Source organism: Nicotiana tomentosiformis, chromosome 11 (genome assembly GCF_000390325.3).
Source record: "Nicotiana tomentosiformis chromosome 11, ASM39032v3, whole genome shotgun sequence".
NCBI lineage: Eukaryota > Viridiplantae > Streptophyta > Magnoliopsida > Solanales > Solanaceae > Nicotiana > Nicotiana tomentosiformis.
Genome location: NC_090822.1, coordinates 83,901,112 through 83,920,083, shown reverse-complemented (window position 1 = coordinate 83,920,083; position 18,972 = coordinate 83,901,112). Strand labels below are relative to the sequence as shown.

Sequence of the window (18,972 nt, the reverse complement as noted above, 5' to 3'; positions counted from 1 at the left end):
GCACGGCTTAAACATCAGTCCCAAAATCTAGTATTTGTGCAATTCCCCAGTTCAGTGTGCCGACTTTTGGCCCTGGCGTGGTTCTTGACGTTGACTATACCATTGGACAAAAAAAATCCAGGTTCTTTACTGAGGCTCTTGAAGGTAAATAATTAGAAGAGCTATGTGGAGATGGTCATGGAAATCGAGGTACTATAAAGAATCTTTTCTGAATTTTATTTCAATCACCTCTCTATGAAAATATTAATCTTAGCTCAACAAATAACGAAATTTAATTGTTGCGCCAGAAATATATGGGAAGCGATTTAGTTATATGTTCAACAGGACTTTTTTTTTGTCAATGCGGAATGAAAACTGAGAGTACAGAGTATTAACCATTAACAAGTACAATAGAGTCCATCCTGGACATCCAGTTTAATTATAAGAAACCAGTTGGTGACCACTATTGCAAAATCCACGTGTCAAGTAACACCAGTTTGGAGTAGTAACTTGCTATGCTACTTGTAAAGTATTTCTTTCCATTTTTTAATTAAGAAAAACATCTACAAGACTAATTCCAAATATGAGAACATGGAATAGAATGAGACAACTATTCACACGAAAAGGAAAACAGTTGTCTTTCCGCATGTTTAATGCATGATAAAATAAATCAGGAAGACAGGCACATTTGCCCTCAAAACGATGACTTTTGCTGGATTACAACAGAATGAAATTAAAAAATCACTTATGAGCTACGGGCAGGGACGCTTGGCATCCTACGCTCCCGGAGATGCATTGTTGATGAGAGCAACTCGGTGATATAAGCATCACAATGGAGATAACAGAAAGACGGCCAAGTGAAAGAATAGGTCCACGATGGAGATAACCCAGAGGTGACTATGTGAAAGAATCAACGCCTAAGCGACGGTCAACCAGAAACAGCAAAACCTTCTAGAGTAGCCTAACAGCAATGAGCAAGCTTGTATGTTGGCGAGCAGTTTCCTGTACATTACGAGACCGTTCCTTCCAACAACTGTCCTACCTCCAAGCACACCAGTAACACCTTGTATGTCCATTAACATGTACAACAAAATGGTCATCCAGCACTGTTGGCAACCTCCGCAGCACGCTGTCTCATCATTTCCATAACAGCAGCCCGCCGCCGAGAATCAGACTGCTGTTGCAGCCTCCGAAGATGTTCTTTCAAATCTCTGCATGAGTGGTAATAAAGTTGCAAATTTTATGTTGTGAATAAGAGTTGGCTGATATCAACATAGACAAAAGGACCAAAACAAGGCGATTGCAGCGACATTATAAATTATTTTACTTCTCTTGAAAATTATTTATTTATTACTATTACAACCACCACCTGAATCTCAAGCTGGGATGAGTCGGCTAAATGAATTCTCACTATCCATTTTACTCCATTTGGAACATAGGCGTATCCATGATTTCAGGAGGATGGGTGTACTGCTACCATTTAATTTCATACTATAAAATTTTGCCATGACAATAACTTGACAAGCTACAGTCAATCATAGCATCATTATTTATAGTTACAAATACTTGGCTCCATATAGCAAACACTATTCAAAAGGAGAATGCTAAATGAAGAAAGAGAGAACTTGAATTGAAAAGATTCAAAACCAATTTAGAATTTTGAAACAGAAAAATAGGAATTTAATAACTCAAAGAGTGAACCAAAAAGAGAAGAACGAAAGGGAAAAAAAGAAATAGAAAAGAACGAAAAAGGAGAAACAAAAACAGGCTTTCAATAGGATGGGGGCATGGGATTCGAACTCTAGACCTAGGGGCAAAGGTGCACACAGCCACCACTGCACCAAATGCTCTCTTGAGCATGAGTTCCCATATGCTAATGTAAGTAATATTACCAGGAAAAAACCAGTGCAATACACATTCTAGGGTGCATGAATTCGCGTGAACCATGCCCCTCCACGTGGATCCTTGCCTGATTTGGAACCATTTCATTAGAATATCCAATTTGCAGACCAGGTCCAATATTCAATAACTTGTTTATTAATATTATCAATTGTTATTTTTAAATAGTAATTACAAACACCTATACTGCAAAGCAAAAGCCAACTGACCTACCACCAAGGCTTATAGCATAGTGGTACCAGTGAGAGTCTCCCACACAATAGGTGTGAGTGTGATTCCCACTCCCTTTACCCTTCCCTGGTCCCCCCCTAAGTAATGAAATTTTGTTTTATTTAACAAAAACCCAACTGACCTGCACCGTGGCACATGACACTCAGATTCCTTGCATGCACGAGCATGAAGTTGAAGTAGATACCACATCTTCTTACAGAGAACACAACCTCCTGAAGCACGTACTTTGCACTGTATACCATGGCGGAAAAGCCCCTTAACTTTCCGACAGTTTGGATATTGACAAAGAGAAGAGCGGCATTGAGAAGCATGCACCAAAAGGTCAAGCATCTTCCTAAGCTGCAGAGTCAAATGAAAACCATTTCAGACTTCAGATGTCAAGCATAAACAAAGAGATAAACATAGTCACAAGAATGTTATTCCTACACAATTAAACCAAGAAGATAGTGCCTAACCCTGTTATGAATTGCTTATCTTGATGAAATGGAAAAAAAGTTGATATTTGAAATTGGGCACCTTTGAACTGAGCAAAATACATACGGTCTCCAGGGAGAGTTCATAACAGTTTTTAAACTGAAGTCCAGATGCCAAGAGCTTGTAGTCGTGGTGCAAAAAGAATAGGCTCCCATAAGTAGATGATATTTTCATATAAGCTAATGACCTTTACAATTATACACCTTAAAGCACTACCAGTTAGGTGGCTTTATTTGGATTTGTTACTGTGACATTTTACCTCATAATTTCAGCAACTTCTAGGCATGTTTAGCACATCAGCTAACATGTTACTAAAAGGGGGGAAATATCATCATGTGTTCTGTAAAAGTATCAATGTTCTCCATGTAATAACTTTGGGAGAGATTAAACATCTCAAATAATATCATATCATGCCGACAGGAGGCATCTTTTGCTTCTCCACAGCAAGAGTTGAGAAAGTTTGAGTAACAGAGAAAAGCAGAAAACCACAACTAATATTAATGGACAAGGAGAATGCACCTGCAGAACTCGTAGTTGCCTAGCTTCTTTATTCTGAGCATCACGCTCAGCAATGGATGGATGATTAGTTAACTTGTGAGGATGATCAATTCCACCATCCTTCTGATAACAAGCATTACACACATCATAATCTGGGCAAACTTCACACCGCCAACCTTGACCTGCTTCTATGTCAAGATGACAAATATTGCAAGTTGTCACAAATGCTGGTGCAGTCGGATTATGAAGGTGGTAAAGGACCATCATTGAGGAATGTTTAGCACGCCGCAGGGTATCATATTGGTAATGGTTTCCTTGACAAAGACTCAAAAATGCCTGCCTTGTATCAAAAAACTCGCTCTCAAGAATTTCATCTTTATCCTTGGTATCATCAGTTACTTCAATTTCACTCTGCAAAAGTTATTCCTCAATCAACAAAATCTACAATATAGCAATACCTATCAGAACAAAAACATAAAAAACTACTTACGGGATAAAGTATATGTGTGTCCTTGTGATAGATAGGATGTCTTTCTCTGTCTTCAAGTTTCTGCTCAACTTCATAACACCTAAAGAGTAGCAGCACAGTTAATTGTTACAAAAAAAAAAAAAAAAAAAGTTGTGCAAGAAAGTACGAGCTGTCATATTCGAAGACTATTCTGCAATGCGCAGCATGCATAAATGGGGAAATTATATTGCAGATATATGCAAGTTCATGTACCAATAAAAATAAACTCAGGAATGTGGCACTGGTTGAAACCAAGCTTCCAAATGCTTACTTTGGTACCAATCAAAATAACATATATGCAAGCTCATGTATTAAGAATGAGAGAACTCAAAGGGTCTGCCATGCTTTGAGAAAACTACTGTTTATGTTCAGTTCACAATCGGCGCTCAAACTATAAATGTTATACCTTAGACTGCTCTTTGTCTAGAGTAATAAGAAACGACGGATAATGCTGATAGCTTATCTGATTTTTGATATTCTCTACATTAACTTTTATTTCTCACTTTTGTTGTGTACTCTGTGTTCTACACTTCTTTACCTTTCTTCTTCAACACTCACAGGGTGCCTTTAACATTACTAAGAAAACTACGAAGCCCAAGGTTTTTGGCAATCTTGGTTCATGAATATAGCTTAGCAGTCACTTATAAATTAAAAGTCCCTACAGATAATAAATGAGAAGAGAGAAAATGACTTTTTGTTACACATGAAAAAAGACTCTCCAAGTACTTTTGGTCTTGCTTATTTTTTCTGTGTCCCCTTTACAGATGAGGAGAAGATCAGGCATTCGTATTTCACTTTCAAGCGCGTAATAAGTATGACTCTGTATAGAACAGAAAAGTTTTACTACTCCAATAATGAAATGAGAGAGGCGAGACTCATACTTGTCACAAAGCTGAAAGTTCTTGCATTGATTGCATACCCAACGATTTCCGGAAACCATTAGAATACAACAATGAGTACATGCGTGCTGCAGGTGGACCATAATAAAATCTTCCTTCATTGGAGAAATAGTTTCACCAAGCTGTGACAAGTGGAAATTTGTGAGGACACAAACAAAAGTACACACAAGAAGATTTACAGTACATCAGCTTTCAACACAGGAAAATAATAATCAGTGCTTGATAAGAGAATAGCAATATATTCAGAACTGCAAGCCATAAACCGCGACGTATCTTTTGATGAGTACAAAACATATTAACAACAATCAGTCAACAAACAGTCAAAGAGGAAGTAGAAAGAAGACTAGAGTAAAAGTATTTAAAGGCTAAAATTACTTTGTGCATTAGAAGTATATCCTTAGATGCATTTCCAGAAAGATCAGATTGACCAGACGCTTTAAGAGCTCTTTTTGATATAGTCTTCTTAATAGATCCCTTCTTATGTTGTTTCCTCCCATCTTCTTCTTGTTGAAGTTGATAAATCATATCCTCTGCTGCACCAGGCCAATAGTCCCCATCAAAATATGGCAGGCGAGCTGCAGTAATTTTAGCTTTACATTCGCCCGTGGAAATGAAGAAATGGTCATATAAATTTGTGAGATCTACAACAATATTTTCCTTCAAAGCTTTTCGTAACATTGATAAATACCTGAAATATAAAAAAGTGAACCTAGTCAAGTACATGTACCCAAAAGGAGCAATATTACCTCACCACATTAGAAGTTCATCAAAACAGATAACCAAAGTTTTGACTGAAGGACACTTTCTAAAATTTGATAACAAGTAAAAATATTATTAAACTCACCACTCTCTGAGCTTGTCAGATTTTGGGGTTTTCTGGATTTCCGGGTGGCAATATAATATATAATCTTCACCCTTCAGTGGAGGACAAGCCCATATATAGCAACTTGTGAAACCACGCTTTTTGCAATATTCTAAATATCCAATCTGGAATAAGATCAGAATAGCATGAATACAAATATAAACCGATAATAAAGATAAAGAAATCAACATATAAAACTGATGGCAGGAAAAGATTACCAAAATTTCATGGTACACAAATGTACGAAGAGCCTCGCCACTCACTGCTTTGATCTCTGGCCTGAAATATTTGACAGAATCTAGATACGAGAGATAAACACGACGATGATTTGGTTGTGCGCATTCAGATCCAAATTCCTGAACATACATGCCAAAGAGGCACACTTCTACACCTTCAATTTTCTGAAATAACAATAACACCTGAAGGATGCAACTTATTAGTTCAGCACTCAAAACTCTTATCACCTAATTGCAAGAGAAATGAGCAAGGAAATGACAGACGGAGATCTTAGGACCTAAAGCTTGACCCAACATCCTAAGACAATATAATAGAGCATAATGGTTATGCAGAATTTATCCAACCGTCCTCAACTACTTGATTGGCAAGTAGTTGATTAATTGAGAACGAATTGAATTAGTCCACCGTTTTATTCCCCTAACCGTCAAAACTAACCTCCCAATCCAACTATTGACTAGACTTTATGGACGTAAAAGCTTCCCCAAATAATCTCTTCCTACAGCGCTGGAAGCAATTTTAAAGGTCAAGGATATGGAGGGATAATTTACGTCAGGGAAGGACAAAATGAATGAACATGGAGTGAACCAAGCCAAGATACCATCAACTTTTACCTATATAAGGCTCTTATCAAATTGCACACGAGGAACAGATAATGGCGTGCATGTTATAGAGATGTCTCACACCAATAATTTATCAAAAACAATGTCTCACGAACCAATAATCCGTTCTGTACCAACTGATTAGATCTATTTCTAACGTATGAATATCTGGTATAAACACATCTCAAATTCATTTCAATCCTTGGAACCAAAATGTCCACAACAATTAAGTGATGGTCGGATAGTTTTTCAGAGAAACTTGTTACAAATATTTCTAAAACATTTAGTGCAACACAATGTGTTTCAATCACTGTTATTGGAAACACTTGTGGCAGTGCGAGATGTTTCCTGAACTCATAAAACTAGAATAGTAACCTATTATTATATAAAGTTTCAACCAAACCCCTTTTAGTATGTGAATATTTTACTACTATCCTTGAAACAACATGCATTAATTTAATACAAAAGCATTTACTATATCAATATAAGAATATATATTTAGAAAAAAAACAGAGTGAAAAATAATTACTCCACAATTTGGTGAATATAACATAAGATTAAATGAATTCTAAAAAATCATAACATAATCATAAGAAAGAAAATGTGAAATTGGAAAAGAATACTCAGGAAAAAAGGAGAGCTCAAGGTAATATTAAAAAGTATGCGCCTATTGCAGAAACAAGTTTGGCTTGCTTTGGTTTGTTTCAAACAACAAACACATACCAACCTTTCAATTTGTGTCTAATTTTGTGAATATGTTCCTTTTCAGAACCAAACAACTCTGATTTGCAGTAAACAAAAAAAGGGTAGAAACGTACCTTTGATTTATATGGGAACTCCGGCGGATAATTCTCTTCTTGAAAGATCTCGAGAAACCTTGATTTCACTTCCAACTTTTTGTCCACTGATGACACAATCCTTACAACAAGCCCTTCAGCACCAGGAACCTGTTAAATCGACAACACAAGCAGAAGTAGAAATGCATAAGTAAACATTTGCTGACAAAAATATCAATAAACAGAACTTGGAAGAAACATCCAAATAAGATATCTTCCAAAATGTTTCTTTACTTTATAATGAAAAAGTTTAAGCAATCGAAACAGTTCAATCCACAAGCTAATTTATCTCCATACGGGGATTATGACATCAAAGCTAATATTTATCTCAGTACTTAATATTTTCTAAGATTGAACACGCATATGAGGTTTTCCAAAGATAAGGAAACACATTATTACTGAAAAATCAGAAGACAAGATACTTACTTCTATGTCACATTTCTTTAGCAAGCTGTTCCATACTCTGGACTTAAGTGTAAATAACTATACTGGTTAAAATTAGTGAATGCAGCATCCACCACAGAGACTAGTGTGAGTTTTACAATGTTTAGACGTACCAACTTTTCTCATAGCATGACATCTATCTTAGAGCTGTTTTCGACTTTACTATACAGAGGAGGCACCCCCTTGATTGACAACTGTCAATCAAAACTATATGCCCATTTATCTATCACAACGATGCATTCGGTGTCCACCAGTATAAATATATCACGCTCTCTTATTAAAATCATGAAACTTCAACACGTGGGCTGTAGCGTTCAAACTCGAGCAAATTGACTTACCTCATCATAACTTTTTCCTTCACGTCTTGCTCTCTCCTGCCTTTCGTGCTTCAAACGCTTAACTAATCGTTGCTCAATATGGTCACTGAGAATTGTACGAGGCAGATCTTTTGCTCCAAGAACAGCACTTTGTGGTAAGGGCTTACGCTCACCTCTTTCAACCTCTATAATATAGCAATTTGGACAGGTATACTCAGCTTGCCCACCATCATTTCTCCTACCATTGAACAATGCACAAATCTGATGTTGCCAAGCTTCACACTTATCACATTGAACCCACTGCACAAAGCAGAAACTTTTAAGATTTAACAAATATAATAAAACTAGTCAAAATTCAGAACAAGAGAAACATTGTGTACTGCCGAAAAAGTGTATAGAGCTGGATTTTCAATTTTATTTCTTCAATAATAAGATATTCTGAAGTAAATCCTAAAAGGTGAGACACAAATACCCATTCTTCAGTTTCCTCATCATTTTTCTTTTTCTCCATCCTCGCCTTCGGAATAGTGGTTCCATCAACAACAATGGTGTCTCCACGAGCCTCATTATAGCATGGAATGCAGAAGTAGTGTCGAGTATCACCAGTTCCAATCGTATAATACATTGCATTTCGTTTAATACGAGCACCACAAGGAGTACAATATATAGGCGGAGGTTCAAAATTTAGCTTCTCAACTGCACATAATTGACATGAATTTTCACTCATGGAATGTTCCATAGCTTGATTTTTTTCTGCTTTTGCTTTGCTCTGTGAAGGAAAAAAACAAAATATCATTCCATGAAATGATAACACATACCGATCAGAAAATAAACCAAAAATGTCAGTAGAATATATGCCACAGATACTGATAACGCAGATATGTTTCCTACCACGTCCTTAATGAAAAGTAAATTTAAAAAATGAGGTTTTGATCGTGCTAGGTGAGTTGGAAAACTCAAGGAGTCAGAGGGATTTTGGGTTTTGTAGGCGTATTAGGAGCGAGGAGGTTGAGTGGGATATGTGGAAGATGAGCGGAGGTAAGGCAACTGGGCCGGACGAGATCCCTGTGGAATTTTGGAAAGAAGTGGGCCGTGAAGGCTTGGAGTGGCTTACTGGTTTGTTTAATGTCATTTTCAGGACGAAGAAGATGCCCGAAGATTGGCGGTGGAGTTTAATGATCCCATTGTATAAAAACAAATGTGATATCCAGGACTATAACAACTATAGGGGTATCAAGCTGTTGAGTCATACTATGAAAGTTTGGGAGAAGGTGGTGGAGAGAAGGGTGCGACGTAGTGTTACTATTTCCGAGAACCAGTTCGGATTTATACCGGGACGGTCTACTACAAAAGCCATTCACCTTGTGAGGAGATTGGTGGAGCAGTACAGGGAGAGGAAGAAGGACTTGCATATGGTATTCTTGGATCTAGAGAAGGCCTATGATAAAGTCCCGAAAGAAGTTTTATGGAGATGTATGGAGGTTAGCGGTGTCCCGGTAGCGTACATTAGGGTGATTAAGGACATGTACGAGGGAGCGAATATTCGGGTGAGGACTGCAAAAGGAGACTCGGATCATTTCCGAGTGGAGATAGAGTTACATCAGGGATCGGCTCTTAGCCCGTTTTTGTTTGCCTTAGCGTTAGATGTTCTGACGCGACACATACAAGGGGAAGTGCCATGGTGTATGCTATTTGTTGATGACATAGTTCTGATTGACGAGACGCGTGGCGGAGTTAACGCCAGGTTGGAAGTTTGGAGACAGACGCTGGTTTCAAGTTTAGTAGGTCAAAAACTGAGTACTTAGAGTGCACGTTCAGCGATGGGATGTATGAAGAAGAAGTGGAAATGAAGATTGGTACTCAGTTCATCCCCAAAAGAGATAGTTTCAAGTATCTTGGGTCTATTATTCAAGGCAACGGGGAGATCGACGAGGATATTACTCATCGTATTGGAGCGGGGTGGATGAGATGGCGGCTAGCCTCGGGGGTTTTGTGTGATAAGAATGTGCCACCTGGACTTAAGGGCAAGTTCTACAGAGTGGTGGTTAGACCGACTATGTTGTATGGGGTTGAGTACTGGCCCGTTAAGAAGTCCCATGTCCAGAAAATGAAAGTAGCTGAAATGAGGATGTTAAGATGGATGTGTGGACATACCAAGAAGGACAGGATTAGGAATGAAGTTATTAGGGACAAGGTAGGAGTAGCATCTGTAGAGGACAAGTTGCGGGAATCGAAGTTGAGATGGTTTGGGTATGTGAAGAAGAGAAATATAGATGCTCCGATCAGGAGGTATGAGGGGTTGTCCATGGCGAATCTGAGGAAGGGAAGGGGTAAGCCTAAGAAGTATTTGGGAGAGATAATTAGGCAGGACATGTCGCTGTTTCAGCTTACCGAGTATATGACCCACGATAGGAATGTGTGGAGGTCGAGGATTAGGGGTGTAGGTTGACTGATAGTAGTGTGTTCCTCCTAGGCTTACCAGTAGTACTAGGATTATTTTTGTATTATCTTATCATGGTTCTTTATTATTACATGATGTGTCATTCGCGCTCGTTACCATATTACATTGTTGTTACCATTGTTTGCTACTTGGCTGCTTTATCTTATCTCCATTGTTCCCTGAGCCGAGGGTCTATCGGAAACAGCCTCTCTAACTTTATAAGGTAGGGGTAAGGTCTGCGTACGCACTACTCTCCCACGACCCCATTTATGGGATTACACTGGGTTTGTTGTTGTTGTTTTGATTGTCTTCTGAAGTTTCTAAGAGGGTGAAAGACTCATTTAAGATTTTTTTTCTTTTTGATAATGGTACAAGGAAGACTCATTTAAGAATTAAAACAGCAGTAAGTGTCCCCGTAAGAGTAGGTGTATCATTTCTCATCAACTATAAATACATAGACCTTGTATTCCTTAGGTCCTAACCTTACCTCCTGAAGGATTATAATTCGCTACTTCCGGCTTACACATACTAGACAGCAAATAACATTTTAAAAAATAAATCAAGAAGGTAACATATTTGTATATTAATATATAGATTTCACAAAAACTGTGAAGTCGCCCATAATTACAAAGAGGAGCGCATAAAAACAAACACTCCTAATCATTGTTTCTCAGCTACATATATCAAAACTAATGCTATATTACTTTGAGGGTGTATCTTCTTGAAAGAAAATTCAGATGGAGGGCGATATATAAGGAAAATATTTTAAGAATCAACAAGCAGAACAACAAATAATTTTGGAAGTCATGTTATCTCACTACAATAACTAGGTGTATGGAAAAAAAAATAACGAATAAACCATGAATGCATAACTCTGGAAAACTTGGCCAAGATTAGAATTGCTACCAGTTTCTCAAAACATGTATAGATCTAGTCTTTTAAGCAACCACCACCCATTTTCTAAAGCAATCATTACCCCTAACTATACTACTTTGAGGGTGTATCTTCTTCATAGAAAACTCAGCTAGAGGCGATATGTTTAGGAAATTATTTTATGACTCAGCAAGCAGAACAGCCAATACATTTTTAGTCATTTCATCTCAATGCAATAACTAGGTACATGCAAAGCTCAGTTAATAAACCATGAATGCATAACTTACGCGTTCAAGGTTTCATAAAATTGAGTTTTGCATGTACCTAGTTATTGCATTGGGATGAAATGATTAAAAGTGTATTGCTGTTCTGCTAGCTCGCATAACTCTGAAGAAGTTCTCCAAGTTTAGAATCATTACAAATTTCTCGAAACAAGTATGCGTCTAGTCTTTTATGCAACCACCATTGGTCTTCTAAGGGAGGTCCCCAACACCATGATTTTGACTAATACTCATTAAAAAACTGTTATTACGAAAGGATTTAAAGCATCAATCACCAACTCATTTTGAAAAATATGATGCAAATGTGTATAGCAGAACTCATGACTAAAACAACGGGATCCCCACCCTCAACAACTAACAATAGCGCGAAAGACAGACCTGGCCAACCCATCGCCTCAGACCAATAATGTGTTCTCGGACTTGCTCTGGGGTGAATAATTCAGTCATTGACACACCCTTTATTGTAGGTTTCCCAGACTTGGATCCACTTGTGCTTTCAGTGGTTGCTGATGTAATTTCCTGTTTAGGCTGATCCATGTCCTTTTCAGTCTTAATATTTCCCTGTTTCACAAGAGAAGCTGCACTACTTGATACAGCAGAATCAAGAACAGGTTTTAGAATGCAGGTATCATCCAAATTATCCGTTCGTATATCTATACTCCCGGGACTGACTTGCACAGCATTTGCAGGAATTTCTATCATTATGTCAGTAACTTCAGATTTCATTGCGACAGCATTGCCATGCTGTTCAACGAGGTGGGCATTTTGGGTAACAAGAGACTCACAGGCGGAAACTGGCATAAAACGATTTTCTGTTTCCAAGATGAGAGATTGAGAAGGTGGCTCAATCTTCGTACGCTTAAGAGAAGGCTGCAAATCTTCTGTTTGAGCCGACACCGAACTCAGCTTGGCAGTCAACCTGGAAGCAATTTCACCAGCATCATAGGATCTACAAGTACCATTAGGAGGATTGGGCATATCAGAATTACAGCCAGGACGAGCAACTTTTTGTTGTGCGTGTACAAATTTCCTGACAGGAATACAAACAGGACAGCTTAGATCTCTGCACCGTCTGTAGTGGTTAATTAAGACCCTCGTTGTAGGACAACGAGGATATTTACAGTCAAAGTTACTGCATCCTTCCATATGCTTCACTAGTTTTTGAGCTTTTATGCAATTCTGCTCTGGACATTTCCCTTCAGGAGCAGAACATCCACGTGCATGAATCAAAAACAATAGCCACCTCTGCTGATTGAAATATTGTCGTTCACGAGGAAGGTTATTAGATCTGCAGATGGAGCTGCTCGAGTTATTGGTGGCAACTGCTCTACTACCAAAAGGTTGACTAACCGGAGATCCCTCAGTAGACAGATTATTTGGATAAGCTTCATCCTTCCTGGAAGTTCTCTGACACAATTCCTCCTGTGCATTTTGCTTATTTGAGAAGCTACCTGGTATTTGACTCCCATCTTGCGATGTGGAATACCATTGACCCTGAAATACTGCATCTGAATGAACCCCATTAGAAAAAAAGTTGAAACAACTCTTAGAATCAGTAACAAACTGTTGCGAATTCAATAATTGCTGCATTTGTTCTGAAGGCTGAGACACTGACAAACGAATAACCTAGACAGAGGAGGGAGCAACTGAGTACCTTTAGAATGGTCTTCAACTGAATTTGACTGAAACTGATTTATGTTAGAAAACTGAAATTGCTCAGTATTGACCCGAGAATGTTGGGCTTCATCATGATTTCCAGGCTCAGACTTTACCCGAATACCAAGATCAGAAGGTAGCTGAGCTTGAGCAAAAGTATTGCTCCTTGACAAAAGTTGGTGCTGCTGACTTTGCAGCTTCTGTTGAGGTTGAACAAATTGACGTTGCTCCTGGAACTGCTGAGGCGGCTGTTGACAATGTTGATGCTGATAGGAAGATAAATGGTTATCTCCCAGTGAATGCTGGGACTGAAAGTTCATCTTCGCTGACTGATCAACTGGTTGAACCTTTATATTTGGCATCTGCTGAGAGGCAGTCAAGTTTGATTGATTGGTAATCAAAGGAGAGTTTATTTTGGACATGGACTGTAAGGATACAGCACGGGGGTTTTGATTATTCATGACCATTCCCACAGAAGAAACAGGAAGACACAAGTTTCCAGACCCCGATGTATCTGCATGATTGACACCATATCTATCACCTGTCATACAAAAAAGACAAAATAGCACTCGCATATTATTTGAAGCTTGAAAACAATCAGACTGCAGGAGTTATTTTATCAGTACTTGTTGAGAATGGGGGCACCTTGCATTAATGGCTGATGCTGTTGATCAAAATGCTGCGGTAATGACTTTGGAGAGTTCCCATATGTGGTTGCTGGTATATAGCTCTCAGAGGCTCCTGAACCATTCAACAAGTGCAAATTGTTCCCAATCATCCCAAGTCCCCCATTCAGAGACCCAGTCTGTCCATAGGATCTATTCTGCAATCCTGACCTAATTCCACCACCCACATGGCTGCCAACTGTATGCAGTATTCGGCTGTTTTGATTTTGTTGCAGCGGCTGTGAAACAATTGTGGAATCAACACTAGAAAATGCAGCAATACTACTGGGTGATTCCAAACTCATGGAAGACTGTGCACTAGTGTTGCCATTCAGATTAGCACCACAGTTGGTATTAAACCCAGGAGTGGGGATCATTTGACTTGTCATTCTTTGTCCACTCATTGATGGTGCCAAATTATTCCCACCCGAATTGACCAAGAAATTGGAAGTTGGCTGTTGATATCCATTTGTCAAACACCCTGCAAGGATGAGTTCCGTTACTGCAAAGTAAAATAAATCCCTAAATTGCCTAGAAAATAATTATACCATGTGCAGAACCAAAGAAGAAACAAATGTACCACTGGAAGAAACATTAGCCATTGGCAAGAAGCTACCAGAGTTGACAGTAGAAGATGCAATGGTACTCCCAGAAGCCATTGAACTGTCAAAAGATGATGTTCCAATCAGGGCCGAATTTACACCTTGTGCCATACCCGGAGTTGGTATCATTGTACCAATGGGTCCAGAAGAATTAACACGAGAGACACGCTGATTATGATTATTCATTCGAAGGCCTTTAATCAGGCCATGTAAACGGTTCTCCAAAGTGTTAAGATTCAAATACTCCTCCTAACAGCATGACAAAGTGCTAAGTCAATGAGCAAAATAAATAGAATGTCTTTTCATCATAGCAGAAACACGTCAAAACATACATAAAGAACAGAAAATAACAAACCTTTGTTGAGGCACTTTTAAACAAGCCCTCTTCCAGGCGTTTAACTATATCCATAACCTTCTTTGGAGGTTTCTCATGGGCTTGCTGCCGCTGCATGAGATACTCGTAGCTGAAAAACAACAAGGTTGCAAAACTCTCATCAGTTCTTACCATCATAAAAGTTGCCAGGATTGCAGTAGAATCAATTTCATAAATAGTGGTTAAAGATTTTAAGCGAGTTTAGAAGAAAGATTATGAACAACATAAGAAGCAAGCATCTATTGGAATAAGCTTAGCAGAGGAAACATGAAATTAATGAACCAATAGGCTGTCTGGACCAATAGCAGAGTCATCAAAAGCAGCCAAATAATTCAAGATAATAAAACTCTTCACTTGGCACACAGAAAATATCTGCCCACTAAATGAATCATAGAGTCATCAAAAGCACACAAATAATATAAGAAAATAAAAGCTCTTTGCTTTGGGGCACAGAAAATATCTGCCCACCAAATTATATGCACTTCCATGCATGTTATCAGCCAATAATAGTAAAAAAGGGAAAAAATAAACTGATCAATGATAGTTGTGTGCAAAAATTAATATTCACCAAAAGGGGCTGACCATACCATCAGCATAGTAAACGTCGAATGACTTGCATTACAATAGAACCTCTTAAAATCCATATATCAACATATCTCGCATGCAAGCAGAAAAACAGATAGTAAATCTGTACCAGATGCCCCTCTGCAAATTTAAGTGGTTCATGAACAGTGCCTCAAAGTTCTCTCCTTAATCCTTCTTTCATTGTTGTATTTAAATAGGAAACACCATACTCTACCATTCTGTAGTTAAAGATGCACCCTAGAAGGATCTCGTAACCAACAATCGACTTGTAACAAGTTTTTACACTAACCTCAAAGAACAGCTTGCACTGAGGCACCTCTCAAAACGTAAAGTAACTGAGAAGGAGAGTCATAGCGGGGAGCCGAGCAAATGAATACGTATCATATCAGTTTAACAATCAATGATGCCTCCTTTGTCTTCTGCGCTACTCGGTCACATTTCATTCAAGTATTCGATAAATTGTCTTAAAAGGGTTTTCTAAGACTAGAGGTTCTGTAAGTATTATATTATGTCAAATGCCTAGGAATCAACATGATTTACCACAATCGAGAGGCAATACATGGAAAAGACTAGGCTGTAAAATGACCAAGGACCTACAAATGACATTGAATTCCTACAACGCAGACACAACACAGTTTATAGAACAAACCTTATTCTCATATGACTTCCTGTCATATTCTACAGCAAAACAATATTTTGTTCCAAAAGTGAAGGATAGATAGTTATCCAATATGGCTCATCTAATCTGATAAATTAATTTTCAGCTTTCTCTACCTTCACTAGGTAAGGGTAAGGTATGCGTACACACTATCCTCCCCATACCCCACCTGTTGGGATATACTGGGACTGTTGTTGGTTGTAATTTTCACAGTGTTGATAAATTAGTCATTAATGGCTTTTTACTTCAGTTTATCACCACCACCCAACTGCCACACCCCTCCCAGACAAAAGCAAAAGAATAATGGAAGGAAGGAAGCACCTCTGAAACATTTTAATGGATACAAAGAACATACTTTCTTACATCTTATTTGATATAAATATCCGTGCTTTGGAGAACTCGGGCTCCATATTTGGCATGTTATTATGGATAATGGGATTTTGCATCTGCATAGAGAAAGGATTTCCGCTCTGCTGGGGTAGCCCAGGCAGAGAAGTGCCACTTTGATTTGGAACCTGTCCAGAGATCTGCCCTGACATATGCTGCAAATTCATTTTTATCTTGTATCCTTCCAAAAAACATGTACTTCATAGCACAACCTATTAGCATTCCATTAAATAGATGAGAATCCCGCACTTTGTTAGCTGAGTGAGCACATACTCATCCAACCATTTCGCCTGAAAATACGCTCACGGTATCTGTAATGCTGCAGTCAAAACAATGCCAAGAAAATCAAGTTAAGGAGTGGTCTACCCGTTGGTCATTGCACATACAAGTAAACGAGGTAAGTGAGGAAGGAGAGAATAATCAAGCAATCTTCTTTAGATTATTGACAACAGGACAATCAACATTACCATAATACACCCGTACAAGTTTAAACTACATCAGCAATGCTCACTATCAAAAAGAAGCTAGCAAATTAAACACAATCAATGTGAAAAATCCTTGTTGTAATTTTTAAGTTGGGGAGAAATTAACAAATTAAGAGAAAAAAATACATGAACAGACTAAAAGAGCGTGTTTCTCAGTGAGGATAAGAAAAGCCCCAATTTTTTTGAGCTAGCTAAAATCAGCTTCGAATATAGAAATTAACAAGCAACTCAAACATGAGCATAAATCCAAACACCTAATTGATTACATTAGAACATCAAGGTATTGAATCTTCATAAATTCATAAAACGTTACCGAAAATTCACCTGGAATTCGATTAGATTTTTAATGTCGAAAGCAGCAGCCGCTGGCGGAGATGAGAGAGGAGAGCTTAGGGTAGTCAAATGACGTGTCTTAGAGATCGACGGTGATGAGAGGAGTTAGCGGATGTGGGGGTGGTGGTGGTAGGTTGGCTGGCCGTAGTTACGATGAGGAGCGGTGATGGCTGATGTCGAGAACCCAAAGGAGACTTGAGAATCGGGAGACGATAGAGTCAAAGGGTGGAATTGGAAAGCTTTGGAGTACGGATGGCTCGTGTATATCAGGGGTATAAGAGTAATTTAACCGTTGCCATTTTTTCCTTTTCTTTTTCTTGTCTTAAGAGAACATGCACAATTTCTCCATCTTAGATGACATTTCATTTTAAAGATAAAGAATAAACTATTCTTAAAAGGAAATTTTAGTTACTTTTTATTTATTTTTTATAGCGAAATAGGTATTTATGGTATATAATATCGTTAAGGCGTTAAATACGCTAATCCTGTTTTTTCTCTCTCTTTCTTTCGGTTATTCTATCTAAGCAAAATACTTCTTCCTTCTCTCTCCACGATCTCTCTCTCACAACAAGATTGTGTTAATTGTTAAAGCACGATTCTCTCTCACATTCAACGTTTTTGCTCCAAAAATTGTGGTAAGTATTAAAGTTTTTAGTCGGTTCACGCTTCTTCTTTTTCTCTTTACTCTTTTCTTTTTTAATTTTCACCATTATTGGGGTTTCAGCAGAAAACTTCAAATTTCGTCTTCGATGGCTGATTCAACAACTCCAAAGAGGGTTACACGAGGTATACCCACTAAAGCACTCAATTTTGATGGGCCATCTTTCGATTTGCGAATCACTCAAGAGGAACCTGTATTTGCAGGTTCATCAACAACCATGGAAGCTGAAAGGCGAACAAAAATACGCAATGACTCTATGAAACAAGGTCAAAATGAGAAATCATCGAAAAAATCAACAGTTCCTAATGTTCTTCAAGTTTCTGTACAAAAATTAGATGTATTTATATGTATTTGAGTCTGCATACACTGATTTTAATTTGTACAGTGATTTTCATTGTTTGTATTTAGATGTATTTATATGTATTTGAGTTCATAAAGCAACAATTTTAAATACACCAATAATTCTATCATTATTGTCATAACTCAAAGTTATTTTTTGTCGTAATAAGTGTATTTTGATGTATTCATGTATTCATTGTTTTGTATGTACTGTATTTTGTATACAATGAAAAAAAAAATTATATATATATATATATATATATATGTGTGTGTGTGTGTGTGTGTGTGTGTGTATTTATGTGTAGAACTCATAAACAACCTACATTAAAACAATGAAAGAAATGTATTTTGATGTATTCACTATTTTGTATGTATTGTATTTTGTATACAATGAAGCAACTAAATCATTGTACGGAGCATACTCCTTTATCAATATCCCCTCAGTCGAATAATTGACATAATAATTTTTATTATTTCACTTCCTAGAATAACGAATTAGCATTATTAAGCTTGCCATCTAGTAAATCGAATTACTAAATATTCTGTAAATACTTGTATTAATGTCGGGCAGCAAAAATTCCTATCAATGACTGTCAAATCAAAATCTCGAACTATATCAGGAAAAAAAAATTGACTGAATCTATGAAGCTTTGCAGATTGTGTTATGTTGAAGTTGAATATACAATGCTCTATTTTTGGTGTTTACCATCTGAAAAATCATTCTAATGAATTGGGTTGATAATGAGGCGTGTTAGAATTGATTTTGTTGAGTTATATTAGGAGTGTATCACGCTAATTGATGTTATTTTTGTTATTAGACAGCTGGACAAACCTATTTTTAAGGTGATTAT

General features: G+C 37.7%; 1 protein-coding gene across 5 annotated transcripts; it reads right to left on the bottom strand.

Annotated features, from left to right (window-relative positions):
* Positions 1-551: 551 nt before the first annotated feature.
* Positions 552-17,390, bottom strand: LOC104096056 (histone acetyltransferase HAC1). 5 transcript variants are annotated; one of them, XM_070188082.1, is made up of 18 exons: positions 17,102-17,390; positions 16,280-16,622; positions 14,656-14,764; positions 14,279-14,549; positions 13,679-14,179; positions 13,032-13,574; positions 11,756-12,885; positions 8,256-8,552; positions 7,805-8,083; positions 7,005-7,133; positions 5,569-5,769; positions 5,333-5,475; positions 4,864-5,176; positions 4,471-4,610; positions 3,572-3,650; positions 3,103-3,492; positions 2,231-2,448; positions 552-1,190 (listed from the first exon to the last, which is right to left on the bottom strand). In XM_070188082.1, the coding sequence occupies exons 2-18, from the start codon at positions 16,468-16,470 to the stop codon at positions 1,076-1,078; spliced, it is 5,049 nt and encodes a 1,682-aa protein (XP_070044183.1). In that variant the 5' UTR covers positions 16,471-16,622; positions 17,102-17,390; the 3' UTR covers positions 552-1,075. The 5 variants fall into 5 exon arrangements, with proteins under 5 accessions (XP_070044183.1, XP_009600638.1, XP_070044184.1 ...); XM_009602343.3 differs by having other exon boundaries at positions 17,113-17,390; XM_070188083.1 differs by having other exon boundaries at positions 11,756-12,879; positions 17,113-17,390.
* Between the last annotated feature and the right edge of the window lie 1,582 nt (positions 17,391-18,972).

Bases quoted from the DNA above. Each gene is read 5' to 3' on its own strand.
- LOC104096056 (XM_070188082.1), bottom strand. From the start codon at position 16,470: ATGAATTTGCAGCATATGTCAGGGCAGATCTCTGGACAGGTTCCAAAT. The intron at 14,180-14,278 runs GTACATTTGTTT...TCATCCTTGCAG, and splicing joins GGCTAATGTTTCTTCCAGTG to GGTGTTTGACAAATGGATAT. The intron at 12,886-13,031 runs GTACTCAGTTGC...GGGTTCATTCAG, and splicing joins AGTTGAAGACCATTCTAAAG to ATGCAGTATTTCAGGGTCAA.